Source organism: Melospiza melodia, chromosome 3 (assembly GCF_035770615.1).
Source record: "Melospiza melodia melodia isolate bMelMel2 chromosome 3, bMelMel2.pri, whole genome shotgun sequence".
Taxonomy (NCBI): domain Eukaryota; kingdom Metazoa; phylum Chordata; class Aves; order Passeriformes; family Passerellidae; genus Melospiza; species Melospiza melodia.
Window position 1 is genome coordinate 136,520,711 of NC_086196.1, and position 25,163 is coordinate 136,545,873.

Below are 25,163 nucleotides of genomic sequence, written 5' to 3' on the forward strand. Positions count from 1 at the left end.
GTCTTGGACACTTCCAGGGATCCAGGGCAGCCACAGCTTCTCTGGGCACCCTGTGCCAGGGCCTCCCACCCTCACAGGGAAGAATTTATTCTTAATATCTCATTTACATCTGTCCTGGTTTTGTTTAAACCACTCCCCCTTGTCCATCCACCTCCTTGCAAGGCTTTGCTTTGCTCCAAACCCCTCTCCCTGTGAAACCCCTGCCCTTCTTCCCTTGGAGAGATCAATACCAGGATAAAAGGATCAATATCAGTATAAAACCTTGGCTAATCAAACTGTTTATCCATCACAAGCAGAGCTGCTGTCCAAGGCCCAAACCCATTGGAGCAGAGCTCTGCAAGCCCCTCACAGCCCCAGGGGCTCACCCTTCTCCTTTCATCCCCCTTCTACCACCACAGGGCCTGTTCAGCTGTAAAATAAAACATAATCTAGCTGAAAAGAGCTAAAATTTCAAGCAAAAGCTTAATCCAAGTCACACCCACCCACATCCCTCCTGTGGGAAGCAAAGCACACAGTAATAAAGAAGATTAAGAAGTGTAATTAAAGAACTTTTTTAGTCTTCACGGTTTTAATTTAAACAGACACATCTACTAAGCTCTCAACATATCTACAGCAAAGTTTACAGCCACTTTGTATCTGTTTTGTTCTCCCCAAATGGCTGAACCTCGAGCCATCATCTTCTTTTTTCCTCAGATTTGTTACTTTGTCGTTGTTGCAGTAAATTCCACGCTGCAGCAGCTGGGATTCTGTACACAGACAGCAAATACCTAACACCAGCACACTACTCCCAGCCCTGGCATTTCAAATTGTACAGGAAAAATAAAATAAAAAAAAAAACCAAAAAAACCAAGACTGATGCAGCAGCCAAGTCCAAATAGCAGTTCCAGATGCTGGGCCAGCAGTGCACTCATCACTTGAACAGGCAGTAGTGAACAGACACAGCTCACACAGTGCAGCTGTGACAAAACACAGGCAGTGCTGGCACAAACCTCACCCCTCACACAAGCACAGCACTGCCCAAGGCTTTAGCAAAGCACAATGAGACACCAAAAATGCTGTACAGTGCAATTTTAAATGAGATCCTATGCAACAGGGACAATAGTGCACGTCAAAACCAGCGCCACATTCAAGACTTAATCGATACAATCAAAATATTGAAGGTACATATTTCCCTTATGAAAACTGTGCAAGTTAGTTCCTTTTCCCTTCTTTTTTTTTTTTGGTGAATGGCAGAGTGTCCTCCCCAAATTTTGTGGATTGACCCCTAAAATTTGGAGATGGGGCTTTCTCTCTGTGTCCAGCTTGTTCCACAAAGGGTGTGTGCAAAAGAGCAGGAGCGTGGTGGCAGCGAGGGCGTAAGGCAGTGGCACAGGGAGGAGCCAGAGCTGGGCACTGTCCCAGCTCAGGAATTCACAGGGAATCTGCAAACTGGGGCAGGAATCCCCCTCTGAGGGAGCAAACCCATCCCTGGCATTAAATATGTGATTTAACAAGGGAGGCAAGCAGCAAAGCAGAGAACGGGAGAGAGCTGCTGTGAATCTGGAGGCTGGCAGGCACCGGAGTGGAAAAGCTCCAAGGGAATGTGGCAGCAGCGTGGCAGGACAGCTCTGGGATTGTCCTGTCCCTGGAGAACCTGCACCACCTCACATTCTGGCCCCACTGCATCTCCTGCCAGCCCTCCCAGGCCTGTGACACAGAGCCTGTGCAGGGACAAGGTGCTGCAGGGCCCAGGAAATGTGGAATAAATAACCTGCAGGGCCCAGGAAATGTGGAATAACCTGCAGGGCCCAGGAAATGTGGAATAAATAACCTGCAGGGGCTGCTCAGAAGGACACCAGCACTGCCCCAAGGATTCATTCCCAGGATCCACGTTCCCAAGGCACACACACAGAATGCTTGGGTGTGCATTCAACACAAGTGGAGGCTGAAATTGATGCCAGCTCAGAGGGAATGTGCTGCCTTTTGTTGGCTGTCACAGCTGGTTTCCCAATTTCCTCAGAAGCCTGCAGTTTGCAGGAGAGGCTGGAGCAGCCAGGCAATTAGATCCAAAAAAAAAAAACCCTCTCTGCTTCTCTATTATTTAGCTCAATCTATAATTACTGTGTTAGGGAATTGCATAACCTTTAGGAGTGTTTTATGTATAGTCTATTACAGGGAAAATAGTGCCTTCTGAATCCTTCCCATCTGGCTGGGGATAATGGATTTCAGACGGAGAAATTCTGAACGGGGTTGGGAAACACCACCCAGGCAGGTGCAGATCCCAAAGACATCATTTCAGGGGGTGTACAATCATTTTAAGGGATTATCTGAGCAACATACCCAGAGGAATCACCAGGTTTGGAGGAGGGAACAGCCCAGTTCTGCCTCCCCTGTGCTGCAGAACAGATCCCCAGCCACCCTGAGCAGCATTCCCTGTGTCAGACTGGATCCAGGGAACAAAGCTCCAAACCTAAAAAGAAATTGGCATTGCAAGCAGGGGAAATCACTCTTCTGCCTTAAGTGGGGAGTGTTTTAAAAGGGATCTTATTTTTTAAGCCAGAGGACTTCAGGGATAAGTTGAGCTTAGGCAAGAAGGAAATCATTAAGGAAATAAAGACTGAACAAAAGGCATTAAGGTAGCACTTGACCATTATCACATAATTTTATATCATTTCCTTGGTTATAGAATTTTCTTAGACTGCATTTAGTGGCTACATGATTTTTGCAGGTTCCTGCCCAGCTACTTCTACAAGTACAGATCCTGCATTTTCACACCTATCTATGTGAAGTGGCTTTTAAATAAAGGCAGCTTCATTCCATAAACTTGGAAGCTCAGCAGTTTCCAGAGGCATCCCACCACTGACCTACTGCAGCTCTGTTCACTCCAGCAGAACCAGGCTAACACGAAGCTCTTTTCTGGATAATCCCAGCCACATGTGCTGCTGTTAATTCAACTTTTCCCAGTCCTGTGGAGCTACCCAGGGAATCAAGCTGAAAAAATGCCTCAGGGAGTATTTCAGACCTACCCCTACCTGTCTTTTTAAAGGAGGGAAAAAAAATCACAAAAGAGAACTCTGATTTTATAAAAAGCAGATTGAAGCCACAGAAATGGAAAGAGCAGCTACAAATTACAAAGTTAAATGAGAAAGAGCTTATCCCTAAAGTCTTTAAGCAGTTTTAGCAGCTACAAATCATCTAAACTCTTAGTATTTTTTTTTTGTAGTGTGATGGCCCCTTCATCTGCAGCAGATCTGTGAGGTCACCTGAACATCCAGCTTCTGCTTTTGAGGTTTCACGAGATGGGCATAAGAGCACAAGAAGGAAAAGCACATCAGGTGCAACAGAAGTGTTTTGTTGAACTGTAAATAAAGTGTTGCTCTTGCACCCTGGCAATGCTGTGAACCTGGCCAGGTGTCCAAACCCAGCCAGGGGGGTTGGAATTTCCAAGAAGGCAGCTTGGCTCTGGTTTAAAGGACAGCTCTGATCCCTGTTCTGCAAGTGGACACCCCCACCAACTACTAAACCTTTTTGTTCTCCAGGTAGAATAAAAAAAAAGTTTGTTCCTCCTTAGGAGATCATTGTCCACGAAGGACAATCCCACCTGAAGGTCATGGCTTAAACATTAGCAGCAGAATCCCTCCAATTCTGTATTGCACTGAAATGTCTTGCTCTGGTTTGGTATTCAACTTCCTGCTCCCGAGCCAATGCTGAACACAAAAACCCAGGTGTGAGATGTGAAGGCTACTGAGAGTATTGTGTAGACTGGCAGAACCTGTAATTTGATTTGAACCATTTCTAGATTTCCTAGGAAATTAAAAGAACTAAGCTGCCTTACTTACTCTTTGAGAGAAAAGGTGCTTCCAGACAAAATGCCTTTACCTATCTCTATAGAACTCTGTATTTCAATCCTGTGAGTGTTCAACAAAACCAGAAAAAGTCTAAAATAAAGTGGAGACATCCTGTCTCTTGGCCCATCCTGGTCATCCACACAGTTGGAGGTAAAGAGTTCCAGCTTCTGCTGACACTGTACCCAATTCTGAGACAGAACAGCTGCCAAGAGGGGACATTGTGCCCAGCTGTGTCTTCTGTAAACAAAACAAAAACCCCTCCCCAAAAAGCAGGGAGGTTCATGGAGTGAGGGGTTCAGCAGTGGGAGGGTCAGCTGTACCCAAGGGCTCAGCAGAACATGCACTTTCCATGGTTCCTGAAAGAAAAGGTCTGAGAGACAAAGCCCAGCTCAGGGCTCCTCCCCCTCCTGCACCTCCCCATCCGCCTCCATCTCCGCCAGCTGCCGCCTCAGCACGTTCACCTTGGCCTGCAGCTCCTTGTTGTACTTGATGATGTTGATCCTTTCTTCCTCAGCCTCCTCCAGGAATCTGGAAGGTCTGTTCCAGCGTAGGAAGATACCTGGAAGCCCAGAGACACCCAGGTCACAAGGGGTTCTTGAAACAAGGGGGAGTTCAGGAAGGTTGTTCACATTCCAGCAGCTCTCAAGTCACATTTTCTTCCCTTTCTCTCCCCCTCTAAAGGGCTTCCCCCCCTCCTCTTCAAGCTCACCATCCTGTTACACAAGGTTAATAAAAGAAAAATGAAAAATGACGAGGGTTCATTCCTTTTTTTTCCTCAGACCACTCCATTTTCAGTCTCCACCCTGCCATGACAGCCTGCTTGTATCATGAACTCTTCAGCACCCAGGGCATGGGGAAAGTTTCTGCAGCAGGGAACTCACTGCACATGGATTCTCCAGAATGGTCAGCAATGAAGTCTGACAAAAAAAAAAATCACAAAAGAGACATTGTATGTAACAGGGAAAGCAAATCTGGCTCACCTTCCCAGAGCTGCAGGCTCTGTGGGGCCACAGAGGGCCAGATGACAAGGCTGTTGGCCTCATAAATAGGGTTCTGGAACCTGCTCAGCTCTTCAGGCCTGTTCACCCAGGACCAGAGGGACATGGTCTTCTGAGGCAGCTTCAGTTTAGCCCTAAGAAACCCACAGGAACAAATCAGTTTTATACACTTGGATCTGTAAGGTTCTTGTTAGAACCACACAGACAAGGCCACAAGTTTTTCCATGTGCTACTCCCCCAGATAATTCAAGTTAATCCCTTCATCATCATGGCACAGGGTGTACACATAAAGCAATTTACTCAGCATGGCTGATTACAAATAGTTCTGAGCAAAAGATGGGGAAATAACCCTTGTAAGATGGCTGCCTGCTGCCCAGGTGAAGAATCAGTCACCTCCCACTGTGGTTTCAGTGTCAGGTTTGGAAAGGGATCAGGCTCTTGTGTTAAGATGGAGCTGGAAGGTGGGGCAGGGCTGCATCAGGGAAGGATGGAAATGGAAATCTTGAGCACATAAAAGCAGTTTCACTGCTGGAATGGGCACGTCTGACAGGTCCCTCTGGTGGCAGGAAGGAACTGAGCACACAGAGCAAGCAGTGCTGTTTTCCTGGGCCCAGCAGTTCCAGGGATCCCTATGCCTCAGATTCCAGCAAATCTCATTCTGCCTGCACTGGCAAATTGCACTGCCAGCCAGGCAGGAGATTCAGCACTCCTGTGAATGCTTCAGACAGCACAAGCTTAACATCAGCCTTAACCCCTGTCTGTGCTCCCAGGCTGACGTGCTCAGATGTGACAGGCAGGTTATTACACATAACATCCAATACTCCTCCAAATTTCAGCTCATTGCCTTCAAGTCTAACTTGGTTTTGCAGATGACTGGTTCAGCAGCCCTGCAGAAGGCAGCAGAGTCTCTTCTACTTTAGCCCAGATTACTTTAAGAACAGAGAGGTTTACAGGAAGCTTTAAATTGCCTTCCTTCTCTGAAGGATCATTTCTGTTTTTCCCTTCCTGTCCAGTCCAGCAGGAGCCCCTCAGCCATGGCCTTACTGGAGCCAGGAGTCCTGAGGGCAGAATTGCCAAGCTCCAAACAGGAATTCAAACCTCCCTGGCAGCTGTGGGCAGCTCCAGTCCTTCACCCTGTTTCTACTCCCAGGGGTGTCTCAGGACCACCAGGCTACAGAGTGACATTCCTCCCTCACAGTTCACATTTTCTTCCTGGTGAGGGACAGAATTGTCAGCTGTGGCCTTTCCCTGCCTCAGCCTCCTCCTCCTCCAGACCTGCAGGGACAAGCCTGCTTCCCACAGCTGTGACTCACACCAAACTCCAGCTGGTTATGCTTTCATGGAAGAGTTTCTGGGTGAGAAATTAAATAAACTGATGGGTGGAGATTTTTGGCCAGGTTGGACGGGGTTTGGAGCAGCCTGGGATAGTGGAAGTTATGTCAAATGGAAGCCCACGGCAAAGGGTTGGAACAAAACGATCTTTAAGGTTTCTTCCAACCCAAACCATTCTATGATTCTGAGACCTTCTTTTAGTCAAACTCAGCCTGATATTTAAAGGATTCAAGTCAAGCATCCTTACCAACCTTTCACTTTCATTGTTCCCCAGGAAGGTCCCAAACTGAGAGGCGTAGGCGTGCTCAAAGAGCAGGATGAGGAAGTGCTCGTTGAACTCGAAGGAGCAGGGGAACTGCCGGTGGATTTGCCACACACATTCCAGAAAGAGCAGGAACACTGGGGCCTCCCACTTCTGCTTGCTGTTGGAATAGGCTGACTGGGCACAGCGCTGCTGGAAAGGGTGGCCAGCCTGCAGGGAATCAGGGAATCATCACACACAAGGAATGGGATGGGAGGACATGTGGAAAAAACACTTCAGAGTGAGTTCTGTCCATGCAACTGCTCAGGACCAAGCTGCTAGAAAGCATTATCCCTCTGCTGCTGGGACACCTCAAATCTGGGATTCAGTTTTGGGCTCCTCCTGACAAGAAAGACATTGAGGGGCTGGAGAGTGTCCAGAGAAGGGAACAGAGCTGGGGAAGGGGCTGGAGCACCAGGAGGGGCTGAGGGAGCTGGGAAAGGGGCTCAGCCTGGAGAAAAGGAGGCTCAGGGGGACCTTGTGGCTCTGCACAACTCCTGACAGGAGGGGACAGCCAGGAGGGCCAGGCTCTGCTCACAGGGAACAGGGACAGGATGAGAGGGAACAGTCTCAAGCTGTACTAGGGGAGGTTTAGATGGGATAATAGAGAAAATTTCTTCATTGAAAAGGGTTGTTCAGCCTCGGGCAATCAGGGAGTCCCCATCCCTGGAGGGACTAAAAAGCCATGTGGATGTGGCACTTGGAGACATGAATGAGTGGTGGCCTTGGCAGTGCTGGGGGACAGTTGGACTTGACAATCTTAAAGGTATTTTCCAGCCTAAATGGTTCTGTGATTCTCTGAGTGATTTCCCTGCCTTTCTCAGGCTGTGTTTGATCAAAGAATGTGAGCAGGAACAAGCTGAGGTGGGTGCACTGGAGGACCAGACTGCCAAGGTACAAAGAGTACAGCTCAGGTTTTGTGGTTTGGTCTGAACAGTTTTCTCTGATATGTTTTCTCTAATGAGATGGAAGAGGTGCAGCCTGCTCCAGTGGAAAGTGTCCCTGCCCACGGCAGGAGGTTGGAATGAGAGGAGCTTAAAGGTCCCATCCAACCCAAACCATTCTTGATAAGAGATGTTCACCCTTAGCACACAGAACAGGCAGTTCCCAAAATCAAAAACCTGCCATGAGAGGCAGAGGCCCCAGCAGTGCCAGAGGACAAATGACTCAGGTAATGATGCCGCTCTTTAGGACAAAGGACACTCACACTCAGCAGGGCTGCAACAAGGCCCAGCCTGCTGGCTGCCTCTCAGGCTATTTCCCAACCCCAGTGTGTGTGGAACTGGCTGTTGTTCTGTCCAGAGAACTGTTGTTCTGTTGTTCCTTACCTGCAGCCACTCCCTCACTACAAGAGCCTCGAAGCCACGGATGGTCCTGCACCTTGGGTCCAGGATGATCTGTGCCAGGGAAGTGACCTGGAGTGTGGAATCAGTTCCTTCACTGCCATGCACTAACACTGAAGCACCTTCCCTGAGAAAGGAAAAGGTGGGAAGGGATAAGAGTATGAATGAGCAGAACCCATCCCAGTGGATGGCAAAACATCCCATGGACACCAGGGTTGAGGATTTTCCGGCTCCTTATCACCACTGCAGCCCCATCCCACATGGATCCCACCTGGATTCCACATGGATCCCACCTGGATCCTCATCCACAGCGACCTGAGCTCTGCATCACTAAAAGCTCCATGTCTTGCTGAGCAGTCTGGAACTCCAGATCCTTTCCCACACTGACAGAAGGTGCACAGTGAGAATTCCCTTGTGGCTCTCACTCTTTGGGATTAGCATCCATTTGAGTTACAGCTTGGAAGTGCAACTCATCCCATTCTACCCCTGCCATGGCAGGGACACTTTCCACTATCCCAGATTGCTCCAAGCCCCATCCAATCTGGCATTGGATACTTCCAGGGATTCAGAAGCAGACATAGCTTCTCTGGGCACCCTCTGCCAGGGCCTCACCACTGCTATGTTACAGAGTTTCTCCCTAATATTTAATCTAAACCTTCCTTCCCTACCTCATCTTCACCTATCTCTACACTTATTTTCTAACACTATTTTCCCCTTTTATCCTTTAAGATGTTGGAAGATCTGTCCCAGTCATTCCCTCTCCATGGAAAATACAACAGAACTCTCCTTGTCAGCCCAGCTCTGACCTCCAGGCTCTGAGTGAGACAGGTCAGGCACCTGGAACTGATTTGCCATGGCTCCACATGGTAAACACAAAGAGCAAAGCTGAAGTTAAAAATTATGAAATCAGCCACTGTCCCAACAAGCCAGGAGGGTTTCATCACTGATCTTTCCCATTACATACTTGCAGGAAAGAATTTCAGATAAAACTATTGATCCAGAGCAATCCTTTCCTGGCACAGCCAGTAATGAAACCAGCACTGTCAGAGCTTTTGAAGAGCACAGAGCTCCCACTTTAATGCAGCACTGCTGTCTCACCACTGAGCCTGCATTTCAGCTGCTTGTGTGCCTGCAGAACACAACCCCAAGCTCCTATGAAAAGCCAGGTTCTCCCTAAATTTTGGGTGGGCTTTTCCCACCCAGAGTCACAGATAAAACCAATTTAGATTCCTGCATCTGGCCTTACAAACCTGGCAGCTGAGAGCAAGCATTGGCTCTGCAGCCAGAGGTGTGAGCATGAGTCAGCTGAGTCAGCAGCATTTGTGAAAGAAATGTCAGGTTAAAAGAGGTCACAAGCACTTAGAAGGGATGAGAAGGATTGCCTGGATAGGGCTGTGGGGATAAAAATATAAGAGGGGAAAAGCACTGGACCAATTCCTGGGGAAAACAAGATTACATTGTTTTAACCTCTGGAAATGAGGTGTGGTATTGGAAATTTGCAGCTGAAAAGAAAAAAGATTTGCTAAAAAAGAAAAAGGCATCTCTGTGTCCCCTTTTCCTTAGACCCATTTTAACCCAAACCTTCAATAAAACTCTCTAAATTAGCTTGGCTGCAACAGACACAGGAATTTACTTTAATCACATGATCCAAAACCATTTCTTAGCCCAGATTTCCTCTCTCCTCCTGATTTATTGGAGGAACATTCCTCCACCATAAGGAAACAGAATCCTCCATGGGTACAAGTGAGCCAGACCACGGTGGGCAGTTATTGACACCACCAGAGGTATTTAGTGAGCAATCTGTAACCAGTGAATGAGCAACCCAAGACTTTCTGCAGGAGATTTACCTGTCAATGCACTGAGCAGCCAGACAGGCTGCAGTCAGCAGCTCCTTGATGTGAGTGAGCCAGTTGGAAGCTTCCAGTTTACTGAGCCAGCGGTCCATGTTGTGTGACTGGTCATTGCAAGCCTCCACCAGCTTGATGAAGCTCTCCTGCAGGATATGAAACCTTTGGGAAAAGGAAAACATTGTTGAAAGCACAAGAAATAACATAGGAACGAGGACATGGATTATTTAGTGTTTGTATATTGAGTTTATTCATTCCCCTCTCTCTCTGATGCTGTAAAAATCAGCAACAAATGTAAGTTCACATAAAATCTTTTGAAGCAAAACCAAACACTTCAAATATTTGCCAGGAAATTCCTTATTTGACTGCTCAAGAGCTGGCCTACAGCTCCAGTAACATTACTTCATGTCTATGTAGAAGGATTCCCCAAAATTAAGGCTTTAAGAGAAGTTGAACACCAGACTCAAAGTCTGTTTATTTAACAACTTGTCTCCAAATGACTGAACAATATCAGATGTCCAGAGAAAAGCACTGGATCATGGAATGGTTTGGGTTGGAAGGAAACTTAAAGCTCATCTCATTCCGACCCCCCACCATGGGCAGGGACACTTCCACTATCCCAGGTTGCTCCAAGCCCCATCCAACCTGGCCTTGGACACTTCCAGGGATGGAGCAGCCACAGCTTTTCTGGACAAATCCTCTGGATAACAGGAGTGTGACAGACACAGAACAAACCCTCTCCTGCAGAAGTTTTCTGGCAAGGTACCTGTTCCTTCCTGTGCCAAGGAGAACACAGGAAGGCTGGAGTGTGGCTGAAGATGGCCAGGAAAAGAAACAGCACAGGGAGATGCCTGATGGCTGAAACCTGCAGCAGGTTGCTCACAACAAGGAACCAAACCAAAAATCCCCTTATCATGCACATATTCTGGATTTGCCACAGAAGGAACATCACCCTGTTGCCAGGAGCCAGGGTACACAACTCTTCCTACAGGAGCAAATCCTTTGTGGAGGCATCACTGCTCTGATGACCTCATGCAGCCAAGCCCAGGGGAAAGCCTGATTTCACCCACTGTTATTGTGATATTTTTTGAAAAATCCCTTTGCCAGGACTTCTTCTCCTGGCAAGATAAGAAGCCTCAGCTTCTCCATCTTTTATTGCTTTGGGATGTAATTTAAAGAATTGTTTACCTAGCATGTGAATTGTTTTTAATTAATGGCCAATCACAGTCAGCTGTGTTGGACTCTGAGTCTGTCAGAGGTTTTTAATATCATTCTTTTCTAGCCTCCTGATGTATCTTTTCTCTGTGCTTTTAAGTATTGTTTTGGTATAACATTTTTAATAAAAAATAATATCATATGAAATATAATATAAAATATAATATAAAATATAATATCATGTCAAATATCATGTCATGTCAAATATTATGTCATGCCAAATGTCATGTCATGTTGTGTCAAATATCACGTCATGTCATATAATATCATGTCACATCATAAAATATGTCAAATATCATGCCATATCATGTCATGTCAAATATCATGTCATATTAAATATCATGTCCTGTCATATTAAATATCATGTCATGTCATATTAAATATCATGTCATGTCAAATATCATGCCATATAATATCATGTCATGTCAAATATCATGTCATTTCATGTCAAATATCATGTCATGTCATATAATATCATGCCATGTCATATAATATCATGCCATATCAAATATCATGTCATATAATAGAATGACATGTCAAATATGTCATGTCATGCCAAATATCATGTCATATAATATCATGTAATGTCATATTAAATATCATGTCATGTCAAATATCATGCCATATTGTGTCATGTCAAATATCATGTCATGTCATATCATTTCATGTCATGTCAAATATCATGTCATTTCATGTCAAATATCATGTCATATCATGCCATGTCATATCAAGTATCATGTCATATCAAATATCATGTCATATAATATCATAATGTCATATAATATCAAATATCATGTCATATATGTCACGTCATGTCATATAATATGTCATATATCAAATGTCCTATGTTAAATGTCATATATCAAACATCAAGTATCATATCATAAAATAGTAAATCAGCCTTCTGAGAACTTGGAGTCAATTCTCATCTCTCACCTCGTCCTAAGCCCCTCAGCACCACACCAACCCACCTCTCGATGTACTTGTGGATCCTCCTCCACTGGGGGTAGTGCACCTCCTGCTCAAAGCCGCCTCCCTTGGCCCGGGCCTGCTGGGCCACGTTCAGGGGCCGCGTGTCGATGACGAAGCCGCGGCGGCCGGAGCGCAGCGTGGCGTTGATCAGCTTCTCGTCCTCCTTGCAGCGCCGCCCGTTGGTGCCCGTCAGGGGCTGGCTGCTCCTCAGCATCGCCTGGGGAGACACAGAACCATGCCTGAGGCACTGTGGAGAGAGTTCTGACTGAAAGGCACCACTGAGCTCCAAGCTTTGCCCTGAATCCTTCAGTTCTTTCAAGTTCTGTCACAGACATATTTTATGAAAAATCTTTTTGTTAGGACTTTTTCTCCTAACTATCCTGGCTATCCTCTCAGCAGCCCTGGGAGGATGAATAGGACTCAACCAAACACAAATCCAAAAAATCCTAGCCTTTTCTTCCATCTCCCACCTAGGCTGAATAGCAATCATTATCATCCACAACCCTAAACTCATCATCCTCAACTTCTAACCAATATGCTATAATAACTGCAACCATTTTCCTCACCTCACCTGTTTCCTCCTGAGAAGCTGAGAGGAAAACTGCAACCGTTTTTCTCATCTCACCCATTTCCTCCTGAGAATCTGAGAGGCCTCAGGAACAAAATGTAAACAATGATTATCTGCTGCTGTGGAATGCAACAGGTGCATCTTTGATTGGTCTCATGTGGTTTTTTTCTAATTAATGGCCAATCACAGTCTGGCTGTTTTGGACTCGCTAGTCAGTCACAAGATTTTATTATCATTCCTTTCCTTTTTCCTTTGCTTGCTAGCCTTCTGATGAAATCCTTTCTTCTAATCTTTTAGTATAGTTTTAATATATCATTCTCTTTTAATATAATATAGATATCATAAAATAATAAATTAGCTTTCTGAAACATGGAGTCAACATTCTTGTCTCTTCCCTCATCCTGGGACCCCTGTAAATCCACCACAAAGTTCTATCACTCTCAAGGATTTAAAACTGAATTAGAAATTCTTGAATCCAACACTCATTTGGCTGGGCAAGATTTAAATGCCAGGCATCATCTTAGAGGCTGTAGCCCTCCAATTATGCCTCAAGGACCATCTTTGTGAACTACTGATCTGCCTTTCTGCTGATGGCTCCTTTACAAACCCTGGCAGTGCTATAAATCCCTGGAAGTGTCACAGCCAGGCTGGATGGGGCCCTGAGCAGCCTGGCCTGGTGAGAGGAATCCCTGCCCATGGCAGGGGTTTGGAACTAGATGGTCCCCTAAGGATCCTCCTGACCAAAACCATCCTGTGATTCTATGCAAGTAGCTTTTTCAGGATTTTAATTTTCAAGGTCTATTCCCAACTCTGTTCTTAAAACACTCAAATTGCTCATGTGTTAAAGGTGACATTTTTATCCCATGGATGGACTGATCAACCTCAAGTCCACAGACTGCTGAGCGGAGATTTCTCTTTAGCAAATGCCTTTCAATTCAGAAGCACCACAGCAGCTCAAATCACAATGAAAATGTGAGGGCAGCCTGTCAGCAACCCCAGCAACAGCTGAGAGCTCAGAGCCAGGAGGGCAAAGAGAGTGACGGCATTACTGTCACAACTGCAACACTCTGAGCCAAACACTGTTGTACTCCTCACATGAAACATGCACAATGTTGAGAGATAACTGAGCAAAAATCTTCTTTCAATGGTTTTCAGTTGAGCTGAGAAAAGGCAAAAAGCACAACTCATGTGGAGTAGGTGGCTGGCTGCTTTTAAAGCAAAGAAAATCCCAAAGTATTCCTGAGTCAGACTAGACAGCTTCAAACTGAAGGCTTACAAATCTTGGCCACAGGAGGTGAGAAGGCATTGGAGCATTTGAGGAGACTGTATCAAATTTAAAAACTGCAGCTTGGACATCCCAGCACCCTCAGAACCGGTTACATCAGCAAGAGATGCAATTACCCAACACTTTCATACAGTGCATTTCTTAATCACAGTGTATCAGTCACTCCATTAGATTCTGGCTTGTTGAAGTCTGTGCAATACCAAGAATTTGCTGCTCCTGAGTTACCCTGCCAGGCTCAGAGAACAGATTGTTCTGATCCTCCTTGCACAGTCACACAGCAGAAGCAGCCTTGGCTCTGCTGTCACCACTGTGACGAGGGCCCAGTGCTCACAGACAGGACAATGTGGCTCCTGCCATCCTTGCCATGAAAACTCTTGGCAGACACAGCCAGCCAGGGTGCCAGCAGTGGCTTTACAAGGCTCATCTTGTTCTTACTGCTGCAAGCAAATTGCTGCCATGCACATTTCCAACCAAGCAGATTAATGGATATTTCCAGGATGGAGATCACTCATTCCATCACCCAGAACCAGGATCCAGGGGCAGCCACAGCTGCTCTGGGCATCCTGTGCCAGGGCCTCCCCACCCTCACAGGGAAGGATTCCAATATCCCATCCATCCCTGCCCTCTGGCAGTGGGAAGCCATTCCCTGTGTCCTATCCCTCCATGCCTTGTCTCAAGTCCCTCTCCAGCTCTCCTGGATCCCTTTAGGCCCTGGAAGGGGCTCTGAGGTTTTCCTGGATCCTTCTCTTCAACAGCTGAGCACCCCCAGCTCTCCCAGCCTGGATCCAGAGCAGAGGGGCTCCAGCCCTTGGAGCATCTCCTTGGTCTCCTCTGGACTCTCTCCAGGAGCTCCATGTCCTTACGTTGGGGATCCCAGGCAGGACATCACAGGAGCAAATTGCCCTCCCTTGACCTGCTGGTCCCTCTTTCATTCTCATGGATTTGTCACATCTGTGTTCTGCTTGTCCCACAGAAAATATTTATGTTTGTATAACTAATTCCAGGGAAGCACCCACCTCCACACAGCCTTTCTGATTCCAGGTGGCCAAAGGAAACAACTTCCACAAAAATATTTCAGTGAAATATGTGCCCTCAGAAGATCTGGACTACAGAAACTGGGGCAGAACTGGTTTAACCTGAACCCCTGAAGGCACCTGTGAGCCCAGATGTTGTGTTTTCATTGTCACACCAGCAAGAGACGAGGGAAAAAACCCCAACATTCCCTGAGGAAGCCAGCAAATAAACCAGCAGCTCTGTTACTTTCACAGCATGAAACCACAGATTCCCACACTTCCTTCAGGCAGAAGCACCCCTCAAACCCAGCTCACCATCCCATTTTTCTTGTGGTAGTAGCTCAGCACCGGGAAGCGGCCGCCGTAGCGGAACAGGGCGACTTTGCGGAGCGCTTCGTCATCGATGGATTTGGGGACAATGACAACTGGAGGGTAGGAGGGACACACAGAGAAGTCCTTGTTCACACAGCTCAGACGCCATTCATTGGTCTGAAAAACACCAGAACAGCTTTGGGTCAGAAAAGGCATTATATGGCAGAGGTAAAGGGGAAGAAAGATTTCCATGCACAGGATGAAGCACACAGACAGAGTCGTGTTTGTGATCTGTTCCATTTGCACCACAAGTTGTACCAATAATTTTTCCAGCACATCCCTTAGTGCTCCCTGCAATCATCTCCTTGCAGCAGCTCCCAGAAGTTCATTCCCCAGAGAGCAGATAAAGCTTGGAAGCAATGGAAGAATGAACAAGTTCCCCTCTTTGGTTTATCACACCCTGAAACAGCACAAAATAAGCCCATGTGGGCAGATATGGGTGATTGTGGCTTTAAATTGTTTCATAGGCACAGCAGACAGCAATGGGAGACCCCACAGAGAAATGTATTCCTACAAAAGTGGGAAAAAAGTTCATTTAGATACAGGCAATATGGGCCCAACCCTCCATCTGTGCTGAAAGAAGTGCTCACAAGACAAAGGTGGCCAAGAAAGGCAAAGAACCTCCATGCACTCCAGATGCTGAAGGTTAAAAATTCAATTTAAACATATCCAGCTTTTCTGTGGTTTCAGCCACAGTTCTTCCTCCTAAAGCACCTTCTGGAAGGGGCCCAGCAGCCAAGCAGGGAGGGCACATCAGGAGCTCTGTGATGTAACTGCTCCAAATCCTGGGAAAGAAGTGCTGAGTGTGGTACCTCACAGGCACTTGGCATGAGAATTCCAGCTACCTGATACCCAGGGTCACCCACAGGCCTTGGCTTCAGCTCAGGGAAAAAGGTCAATGAGGAGCTTCTGCAGCAGGGAGAGACCTCAGAGATCCATCAAACCTCTGCTCATAGGAGTTCAAGGAAAGTTTGAGGCAGACAAAAATGCAGAGGGATAAGGCAGGCAGGACAAAGTGAGAAAAGAGCAAAACAGCTAAATTAGGCTGTGAGAAAACACACAAAATCCACATCAATTCAGGTCTGCTGATTTAACATGAATAAACTGCACATCTCTGATCAGAACTCCTTTCTTTCAGATCCTTACTACCCCTTGCCACCTGATTGCTACCTGCTTATAAAAATGCACCTGACCGGCTCACTGGTCCAGTGGAAAATGGGGATCAATTCAGGAATGTCTTCTGGCAACGAAGCCTTTCCATCAGCTGAACAAGCTGATCTACCTCACAACACTATTTCAGCAGAAGCAGCTCCACGGCATGGGATGTGTGTCTTAGGAGACAGGAAAATTGTCCTTTTTGGTGGCAGCCTAAAAAAGCTGCTGAGAAAAAGTAAATATCAGCATCAAGAGCAGTAATTGCTGCCTTTTTGCAGTAGCCCAGCTGGACAGTTTTGCATCATCCACGCTATAACCTTATTTCATTATTCATTAGCTTCAAAACAGCTCCTCTGAACAGCTCCATTTCATAAAAAGCAGAGCTTCTCCCCGATGCAAAGTCAAATTGCCTCTGGCCATCGTGTTATGAGCAGAGATGAAAACTTCTGAGACACAAAAGGATGGGGCTGGTCACAGCTCCAGCTTTTAATGCACCAGCAATGGGATTTTTAACAGGGTTTTTGGGGTGTCTGCTGGGTGTGCAGTTTGATTACCATGAAACAAAACATGCATGGATCAGGAATATCAAATTGATAAAAACCTCACCATGACACAGGATGTTGAGAAGGCAAAACCAAAACTCTGGGGAACTTGTGGGAGACTGGCTGTCCCTGGCACCACCAGTATGGAAAGGAATGGAGGAGCAGCACCTGATTTATCCCCACTCTGGTAATTTAACCCTGCTCTCCCCCCCATTTACAGCAGACACAGAGATCCTGTTATGTCATCCCGGTGTAATTTCCACGACAAGGAGGAGGAGCCTGGCAGCACTTGGCACCATTTGTCTTCCCTCCAACAGCTCCTGCTGCAGAGATCCCATTAACCTCTGTACTGCCAGTCCAGATTGCCCAAATCAACTCCTTTAGCTTTGGCCTGGCTGGAATTTGGAAGGAAAAAGGGTCATCAGTAACTGGAAGAGTGAGGCAGCAGCAGAGGAAGCAGAAGGACTGCAGGGAAAGGGATGAGCTCACTTTCAACCAGGTAATTGTGCTGTTTGAAACTCAGGGAGTGCAAAGCGAACCCTTAATTTCCCCAGAAAGACATCTGAGCTTTTAGGAATCAAGAAAAGTTAAGGATAAAAGCAGCAAAAGGATGAGGGCTGAACAGAAAGGAGAGAGAATTTCAGAGGAAAACAAGAAAGCAGCGATTTTTAAACCTAGTGCAGGATCAACTCTTGGATTCCTACTTTTCTTGTCCGAATATTTGTTTATAGAGACATTGATTCCCAAAAGTCCAAGCTATCATTCCTCCTAAACTGAAAATTGCCAGGAGAGGTCATTTTCCACAAAACATTGGGAAACAAGTCAAGCTCTATCAAAAGGCCTTAAAAAAAAGTCCAGAACCCAGCATGGATCTTGGGAGATCCTGCAAAGCAGCAAAGCCAGAGGCTTTCCCAAGGAACAAGCCCTGCTGGGATCAGACTGTACATGGACAAGGAGCAGAACAAATGTAAAGATTGATGCTTGTCTGAGAAGAACAAAATATGGCTCACAATTACCATTTGACCTGAGCCCAAACACAGAAAATTCTGATTTCTAAAAGGAGCTCTGACACGAAGATGACACACAACTGAGTTGTTCAGAATCCTGAGATCTTTCCTTCTAAAAGAAAAGAGAGAAAAAGGGGAGGGGAAAAGGAAAAAAAGAGAGAAAAAGACAGGGAAAGAAAGAGAAAAAGGAGGTGAAGTAAAAAAATGGAGAAAAAGGGGGGAAAGTAAAAAAAATAGGAAAAGAGGAAAGAAAATAGAAAAAAAGGGGGAAAAGAAAAACAAGAGTAAGAGGTAATGAAAAAAACAAAAGAGGAAAAGAAAAGAGGGAAAAATAAAAGGGAAAAAGGGGCAAAGAATAGAAGAATGAAGCAAGTGATTTTCTTGGCAATAAAATACCTTTATGTTAATTATACTGGCAGTGTAGAAACTTCTCAGCCTTTTCACTTCATTTCAGAAAACTAAATTCGGAAGAAAAATTTTTGAATTTCCAGAGTTAGTTTGCAGCATCGTGCAGCTCTGGAATTTGGCAGAAGAGAAACCTTTTGGCTCTCCTCTGAGTGCTCAGAGGAAATGTGAACCCCTGCACATACTCTGAATTCCATTCACCCCTCACTGTGCAGGAAGAACACAAAACACATGCTATATAATCTAAATATTTAATATTTACCTAACTTTTAAAAACAGTATTAACTGTTACACTGCACTTTGCTATTAGAGAGTGTTGAAAACAACTCTCCTGTACCAGATAAACGTGGAATTAATAAATTACTAGAAATTAATAAATTACACAGAGCTGTAGGGTGAATGAAATAGTTTTTGACTTGTTATCCTACTGGGGAAGGTACAGATCCAGATGGATGATTTAGCAGAGGCAGGAACCTTTGGAATTCTTCTCATCTGACTTCTGGGAGAAAGATTTAAATCAGCCATGTCCTTGCTCCAGCCTGTCACATAAAGCAGTGTCTTTCCAGAACAAAAATTATTTGGTCAGTGAGACATTTATCTGTTGTTCAGGAGATGTAAATCATTGGAAGGTGGCTTTTGACACCATTCTATTCAAAATCTGAAGTTTTGGGTTAAAAGCCAAGAATTAATTAATCAACATCTGTCAGACATGGAGGTTTTAAAGGAATGAATAATTGTCCTGGAAATGTGGTGCTAAACAGTAATGAGGTTTTTAAAATGTAATTCTTACACAGAGAATATGTTCAGAAAGGCAAGAGTTTGACAAATGAAGATTTAAATCCCTGAAAAAACAAGGAAAAAGAGCACATCAATGGATCCACGTGCTGGATATGATAACAGTTGGTCTGTCTTTGGATGGCAGAGGAAGATAAGACACATGAGAGTGCTCTAATTATGAGACAAAAATAGCAAGGCCTCTGAACCCCTTTAATGTTCTTTAATTTTCTGGTGATTTCATCAACTGAATTTGGTCAAGCTGATCACATTATTCAGTTGTTACTCATAGCCAGGAAATGACACAGGCTGCACACAAGCTGGGCTGCAGAGAGGGGAAAAAAAATAAATAAAATAAAATCAATGCTCTTGGATGCTGCACTAATGGATGTGGGCTCAGAAACCTGAGCTGCTGGAGCAAGAGCACAGACTGGATGTGAAACAAAGACCTGGAACACAGAGATGCAAACCCAAGGAATTATTAAAACAGGTTCCTGCACCCAAGATAGTTCCCACTCTAGCAAATTCAGCATCCTAAAAGGAAATTTGAGTAAGAAAAACAACAGACAATGCCACAAGAACAATTCCTACCCAAAACAAAATCAATGTGCTCAGCAGCACCTGGAAAAAGAGAACTGGAAGTTTCCTGCTTTTTGAACCTCAAGAATATTTCTCCAGCATCAATTAAAGGAAAAAAAGTTTCAAAGTGGGCATCTTCATTGTCATCCTCCTAAAGAGCAATTTTTAAAACCAATTTAATTTCAATGAAGGGTCTGACAAAGATTCATCTCATTCTACTCCAGATCAAAATTAAGAACAACAAAGCCAGGACAAAGGATTTCAATTTGTTCTTCCAATTAGAGAACCATCCCCAAAGGCCAAAACCATTTCCTACCTTTGTGATTTCCTTGAAAAAGGCCTCAAACCTCCACTTGTACAAGAAGAAGGAGCAAACAAATGTCTGATGTTACAGAGGGAATATTTCAACAACACTCACTTCTCACCCAGGCACCAAATGGATTTTTAACCATCTGGGATTTCCAGTCCAGTCACTACTGGGTGAAACAGTTCAGAGAATGTGCCTGGGAAATCCCTCAAATCCCACTCACCACTGAGCTGAGGTGCTCAAACTCCTGTTCCAGCAGAAAGGAGGACCATCCATCCTCCAGGACCTCGAACATGGGCCGGTAGAAGAAGGGATACATGAGGGTGACTGAATCCAGTGTGGAAAGTGCCTGTGGGGACAAGAGAAATCATGGAATCACAGGTGGGGGTGGAAGGAACCTTAAAGCTCATCCCATTCCACCCCTGCCATGGGTAGGGACACCTTTCACTACCCCAGGCTGCTCCAAACCCCATCCAGCCTGGCTTTGAAAACTTCCAGGGATGGACAGTCCAAAACCTCTGGGAAACACCCCACAACCCCCCAGTATGTGAAATATTCCAGATTCTTCTTTGCCTTTCAAAACATGAAAACCTAACTGGAAAAAATAAAGCTCTTAAGGCTGAGGTGAGCTCAAGACCTGCAGGTTTTCTGGGTGATGGTAGCTGCTCACCTCAATGGAGCTGGCAATGTTCAGACACTCCTCCATCCCTGGGATGTCCAGCTGGATAATCCTCAGGTCTTTGCATTTTATCACAATGGTGCCCAAGGAGCCCACGAACCTACAGCAAGACAGGAAAAAAGACTCCCATAAAAAACAGGATCCTCTAAGGCAGGAGAGGTGGCACAGCTATTCCCACGAGGCAAACCTCCATGAGGGGCAATTTGTCTGCAGGGGAACCTTTCAGGAAAATAAAGGAACAAACACAACTTGTTATTTGCTGTTTGCAAGGTTGGTTTTATTTTCTTTTATTCCACCATTTAGCTGTGGCAGGGAGCGGAGGTGTTACATCACAAATATCACACTGCTGGGAGGGGGGGGAGACCCTGGCACAGGGTGCCAGAGAAGCTGTGGCATCCCCTGGATCCCTGCAAGTGCCTAAGGCCAGGGTGGGGACTGAGCATGGGAAGAAATTCCCTGAGTTTTCCACCTCTCTGCTCCTTTCCTCTCTCAGAAATACAGAAGGAAATCAGGAACAAATTTAATCAGCAACAGACTTCATCAGCACCCAGCAACTCCCCCATCATCCCAGGCTCTGTGCTTTTTTAAATCACTGATTTCTTGCTGGTAGAAAGGAACTCTGTTCTACCAAACTTTCTTAAAAGCCTTTAAAAACAGGGGAAGGATTTTGTAATTAATATAAAAATGAAGTATTATCATCAAAAAGGACCAAGGTGAGGGAGCAGAAGACAAGGACCAGGTGAGATGGGGCAGACACTCAGTGAGGGGCAATGGTGCAGGTAAAGCAGAAATGAGGGGGAAAGAGAAATTTCTGAACTCTGTAGTTTAAAGGGGATGGTGAAGAAAAAAATCTGGAGCTCTGCAGCTAGAGCTGAGCTGTAGCACAAAAAGCACATTGCTAAAGGGTTATTGATTCCCATAATCAGCTGGAAGAGTAAGGGATGATGCTGCTGAGCAGCAGGAGAAGATCTGGGGCTGAGCAAGTCAGAGCCCAATTCTGCCACCAGTTTTGGAGGGTGACACAAGGCAAAGCCCTCCAGCAGTGCTCTGACATCCCTCTCTGTGCACAGTGCATCTTTATAAGGTGCTTCAAGGGTGGATGAATCCACTGAGCAATGAACACAGAGCAAAAAAGGTTAAACACAAAAATTCTGACTCTCTACAGGACCAAAAAAAACAATCTTTGGGATGCAACATCAAACATGAATGTCCAAACAGAAAGGGAACCCTGGGCCCTGAGAGGATCACTCAGGCTGGAAAAGGATCATTGAGTCTATGGGGACTTTTGGAAGGAATTTTGACTGAGTTAAAGATGGGACCTCTGGGTTGTTTTTGATGATGTGATTTATTGTTCTCATCTTGTACAAAGGGTGAGCTCAGCTCACATCTTCACTGCATGGTTCAGAACAAGACTCTTAGTTACAAGACCTTTTAAGGATTTATTGAGCAATAAAACACTGCCAAGAAGGATATTTATGGTTTTGACCCAATCCTTAAATATTTCATCTTATGGACTCATGCCACAGTGGAATTTTTCTTAGCCAATCATGTTCTGACTTACAAACCTACAGTGCTGCTTTTTAAACTCCTTGTTTACCTCAGTAACTACTTTTATTTTTCTGTCTTAAACTCTAAAATTTTAAAATTTCTTCTTCTTAGCTTAACATGTCTCTGCTTTAAACTGTAAATCCACATTCTTGCTTCCAGCACCTCATTTTCAGAGCCTTTCCCAAGGTCTCAGATCAAATCCTGGGTTTAACTCCAAGCTTTGACTTACAGACTCAAAGTTCTGAGAATTCCCTGCATTTTGGATTCCAACAGAGTCCAACCTTGTCACCAGCCCAGAGCTCTGAGTGCCACATCCAGCCCTTCCTGGGACACCTCCAGGGATGGGCACTCCAACCCTCCCTGGGGTTTCCAAGGGTTTAATTTCCCTTTCTGTGGAGAAATTCCTCATGATGCCCAACCTGAACCTCCCCTGGCACAGCAGAAGGCAAAGTCTGTGCCCAGAGCATCCTCCCTGCTCTCCACACCAGGATTTGGGACAGCTGAGGTGCCAGCCAGCCCTTCCCACCCACAAGGGGTGGGAGAAGGGATATCCCCAGCCAGGGGCTGTGCACAAATCACAAATGGGATGGGGCTGTTAGGAACATGCCTTGAGCTGTTTTATTTTTCAGCATCAGTCCCATCCATGGTTATGACAGTGGGAAGATGTCAGCAGCTCACATCCCAGGCAGCAGACAAAAATTTAATGTTACAACCTAATTTGAAAGGTTTTTTTGACCAATCCCACAAAGCAAAAGCACATTGACAGTAGTTCTATCCATTGTTTTACCTTTGGTTAAACAGGGCTTGCTTATTTTGAAACAATTTCTGCTTGTAATCCTTAAAACACAGTGCACAGAACTCCACTATTAAGCTCAAAACTTCCTAAATAAACTTTTCTCGGTTAAGGAGTTATTTTAGACAAGTGTTAATACACAGACCATTATTCTATTAGTTTTACTTTTCTACTTCTTACATAATTTTTCTGCTGACCAATCTCATGGCTACTGCTCAGCTCTGATCAGAGTTCTGCTGTCTCTGAGCTGCCTTTTGCAACTTTGCCAAATCCCTCTGATTTTATGGATTCCCACCCTTTGAGCCATTTTATTTTCCAGCATCAGTCTCATTCCATGGTTATGACAATGTGAAGATGCCATCACTTCACACCTTAGGCAGCAGACAAAGAATTTAATATTAAAACTTACTTTAAAGTTTTTTGAGCAATCACACAAAGCAAAAGCACATTGACAGTAGTTCTATCCAACCACTATCAGCACAGGTACCTTTGGTTAAAACAATGAATTATTGTGCTTATTTTGAATAAAATATCTGCTTGCAAGCCTTAAAACACAATGCACAGAGCTCCTAATTACTAAGCTTAAAACTTCCTAATATCTCACTAGATAAACTTTCCTGTAGCTTAGAGAGTTACTCTAGACAAGCATTAATACACAAACCATTGTTCTATTTGTTATTTTCTACATTTTACATAATTTTTCTGCTCACCAATCTCATGGCTGCTGCTCAGCTCTGATCCCAGTTCTGCTGTCTCCGAGGCTGCTTTTTGCAGCTTTCCCAAATGTGCTAATCACTTGTTTTGAAAATTTTAAAAGTTTAATACCATTAGAGTAATAATAATTTGGACAATTGAATTAGGACAATATGAGAGAATAGAAACAAAGAGTTATGGATGTCTGGGTATCTTTTTCTGGGCAGCACAAGCGTGAAAAAGGACACACATTAACAAAGGATTAACCCTTAAATACAACAGCCTGTTGCATATTCATACACTTCATACATGATGCATAAATTCCATTCAAACACAGGATTCTGTCTGCTCATCCTCAGCTTCTTCCTCTGAATCCTGACAGTGCCTTCGAGATGGGAAGAAGTTCATTTCTTCTGATAAGAGGGTGATAAATTCTTTTTCTCTGAAAGATTTAAGCGTCCAGTGGCTGCTATCTCACTGCAAGTCCTTTCTTTAAAAAAAGTATCCTACATAGCACAGTTTCTATTTAAACATTTTGTTATAACCTAAAACTATATTTATACCACAGTACTTAAGAGAATGAATCCAGCATTATTTTCTAACAAACACATATAATAGTCATTTTAGTATTTGCGAAAAGCCAATCATAAAATACATGCATTTTACACACTCAGCTTCTTCTTTTGAATCCTGACAGCGCCTTCGAGGTGGGAAGAAGTTCACTTCTTCTGATAAGAGGGCAATAAATTCTTTTTCTCTGAAAGATTCAGGTGTCCTGTGGCTGCTATCTCGCTGCAAGTCTTTTCTTTAAAAAAAACTATCCTACACAGCATAGTTTCTATTTTAACATTTTGTTATAACCTAAAACTCCATTTACACACTACTTAAGAGAATTAATACAGCATTCCTTTCTAACACAACACATATAACATTCATTTGAATATTTGCGAAAAGCCAATAATAAAATACGCATTTTTCACACAAACCCCTCCGATTTTGAGGATTCCCAGCAGGGAAGCGTCTCCCACCTTTTCTCGATGGAGTCGATGTTGGAGTGCAGCAGCCACAGCTCCTCGGCGTTGTCGCGCCGCCGTGACGAGAAGATGAGGTGGTGCCCGGTCAGGCACAGCGTGCCCTCCACGGCCGGGTGGAACGGGCGGTGCAGCACCACGTTATCCGCCCGGGGCGTCTTGATCAGCTCGGCGAACTCCATCCCGGGCGGGGACGGCGGGGGAAGCTCAACTCACTGGGAAAATTCACCGGGGAAACGGGGGGAGCTTCGGCAACACCGGCGGGAGGCCGGGAAAGCCGCGGAGGGCGTGCGCGGGGCCACCCGGGCAGGTGGGGGCATCACCCGCGGTGGCGGCGGCGGCTCCGCGGGCACCGGGAGGGAACCGCACCGGGCCCGCCGTTCTCCCGCACCGGGCCCGCCGTTCTCCCGCAGGGCCGGACCGGGGCTGTGGAGTGGGCGGTACGGAGGGGAGGACGCGGGCAGAGGCTCGGTGCTGCTCGGGGAGGGTCAGGGAGCCGCGGGCCCCCCGAGATTCCCGGGATTCCCGGGAGCCGCCGGCGGAGCGGGATGAGCGGGATGGCCGGAAGCACCTCCCG

General features: G+C 45.4%; 1 protein-coding gene and 1 long non-coding RNA gene across 4 annotated transcripts; one reads left to right on the top strand and one right to left on the bottom strand.

Annotated features, from left to right (window-relative positions):
- Positions 1 to 535: 535 nt before the first annotated feature.
- On the bottom strand, positions 536 to 25,163 carry MTMR9 (myotubularin related protein 9). Of its 3 annotated transcripts, none has more exons than XR_010027280.1 (11): positions 24,584 to 25,163; positions 20,513 to 20,621; positions 20,066 to 20,191; positions 15,017 to 15,190; positions 11,835 to 12,052; positions 9,649 to 9,810; positions 7,787 to 7,928; positions 6,409 to 6,629; positions 4,808 to 4,959; positions 1,779 to 4,386; positions 536 to 1,718 (listed from the first exon to the last, which is right to left on the bottom strand). XR_010027280.1 is itself a non-coding variant. In XM_063153173.1 (10 exons), the coding sequence occupies exons 1-10, from the start codon at positions 24,766 to 24,768 to the stop codon at positions 4,217 to 4,219; spliced, it is 1,659 nt and encodes a 552-aa protein (XP_063009243.1). In that variant the 5' UTR covers positions 24,769 to 25,163; the 3' UTR covers positions 536 to 4,216. The 3 variants fall into 3 exon arrangements, 1 of the variants encoding a protein (XP_063009243.1); XR_010027281.1 differs by having other exon boundaries at positions 1,751 to 4,386; XM_063153173.1 differs by having other exon boundaries at positions 536 to 4,386.
- Positions 17,078 to 20,776, top strand: LOC134416486 (uncharacterized). The gene is made up of 2 exons (XR_010027282.1): positions 17,078 to 17,269; positions 18,977 to 20,776. It is a non-coding gene; the product is annotated as an uncharacterized LOC134416486 (long non-coding RNA).

Coding starts and splice junctions, on each gene's coding strand:
- MTMR9 (XM_063153173.1), bottom strand. CDS start 24,768: ATGGAGTTCGCCGAGCTGATCAAGACGCCCCGGGCGGATAACGTGGTG. Junction 20,622..24,583: donor ATCGACTCCATCGAGAAAAG/GTGGGAGACGCT, acceptor GTCTTGCTGTAG/GTTCGTGGGCTCCTTGGGCA. Junction 9,811..11,834: donor ATCCACAAGTACATCGAGAG/GTGGGTTGGTGT, acceptor CTTTTCCCAAAG/GTTTCATATCCTGCAGGAGA.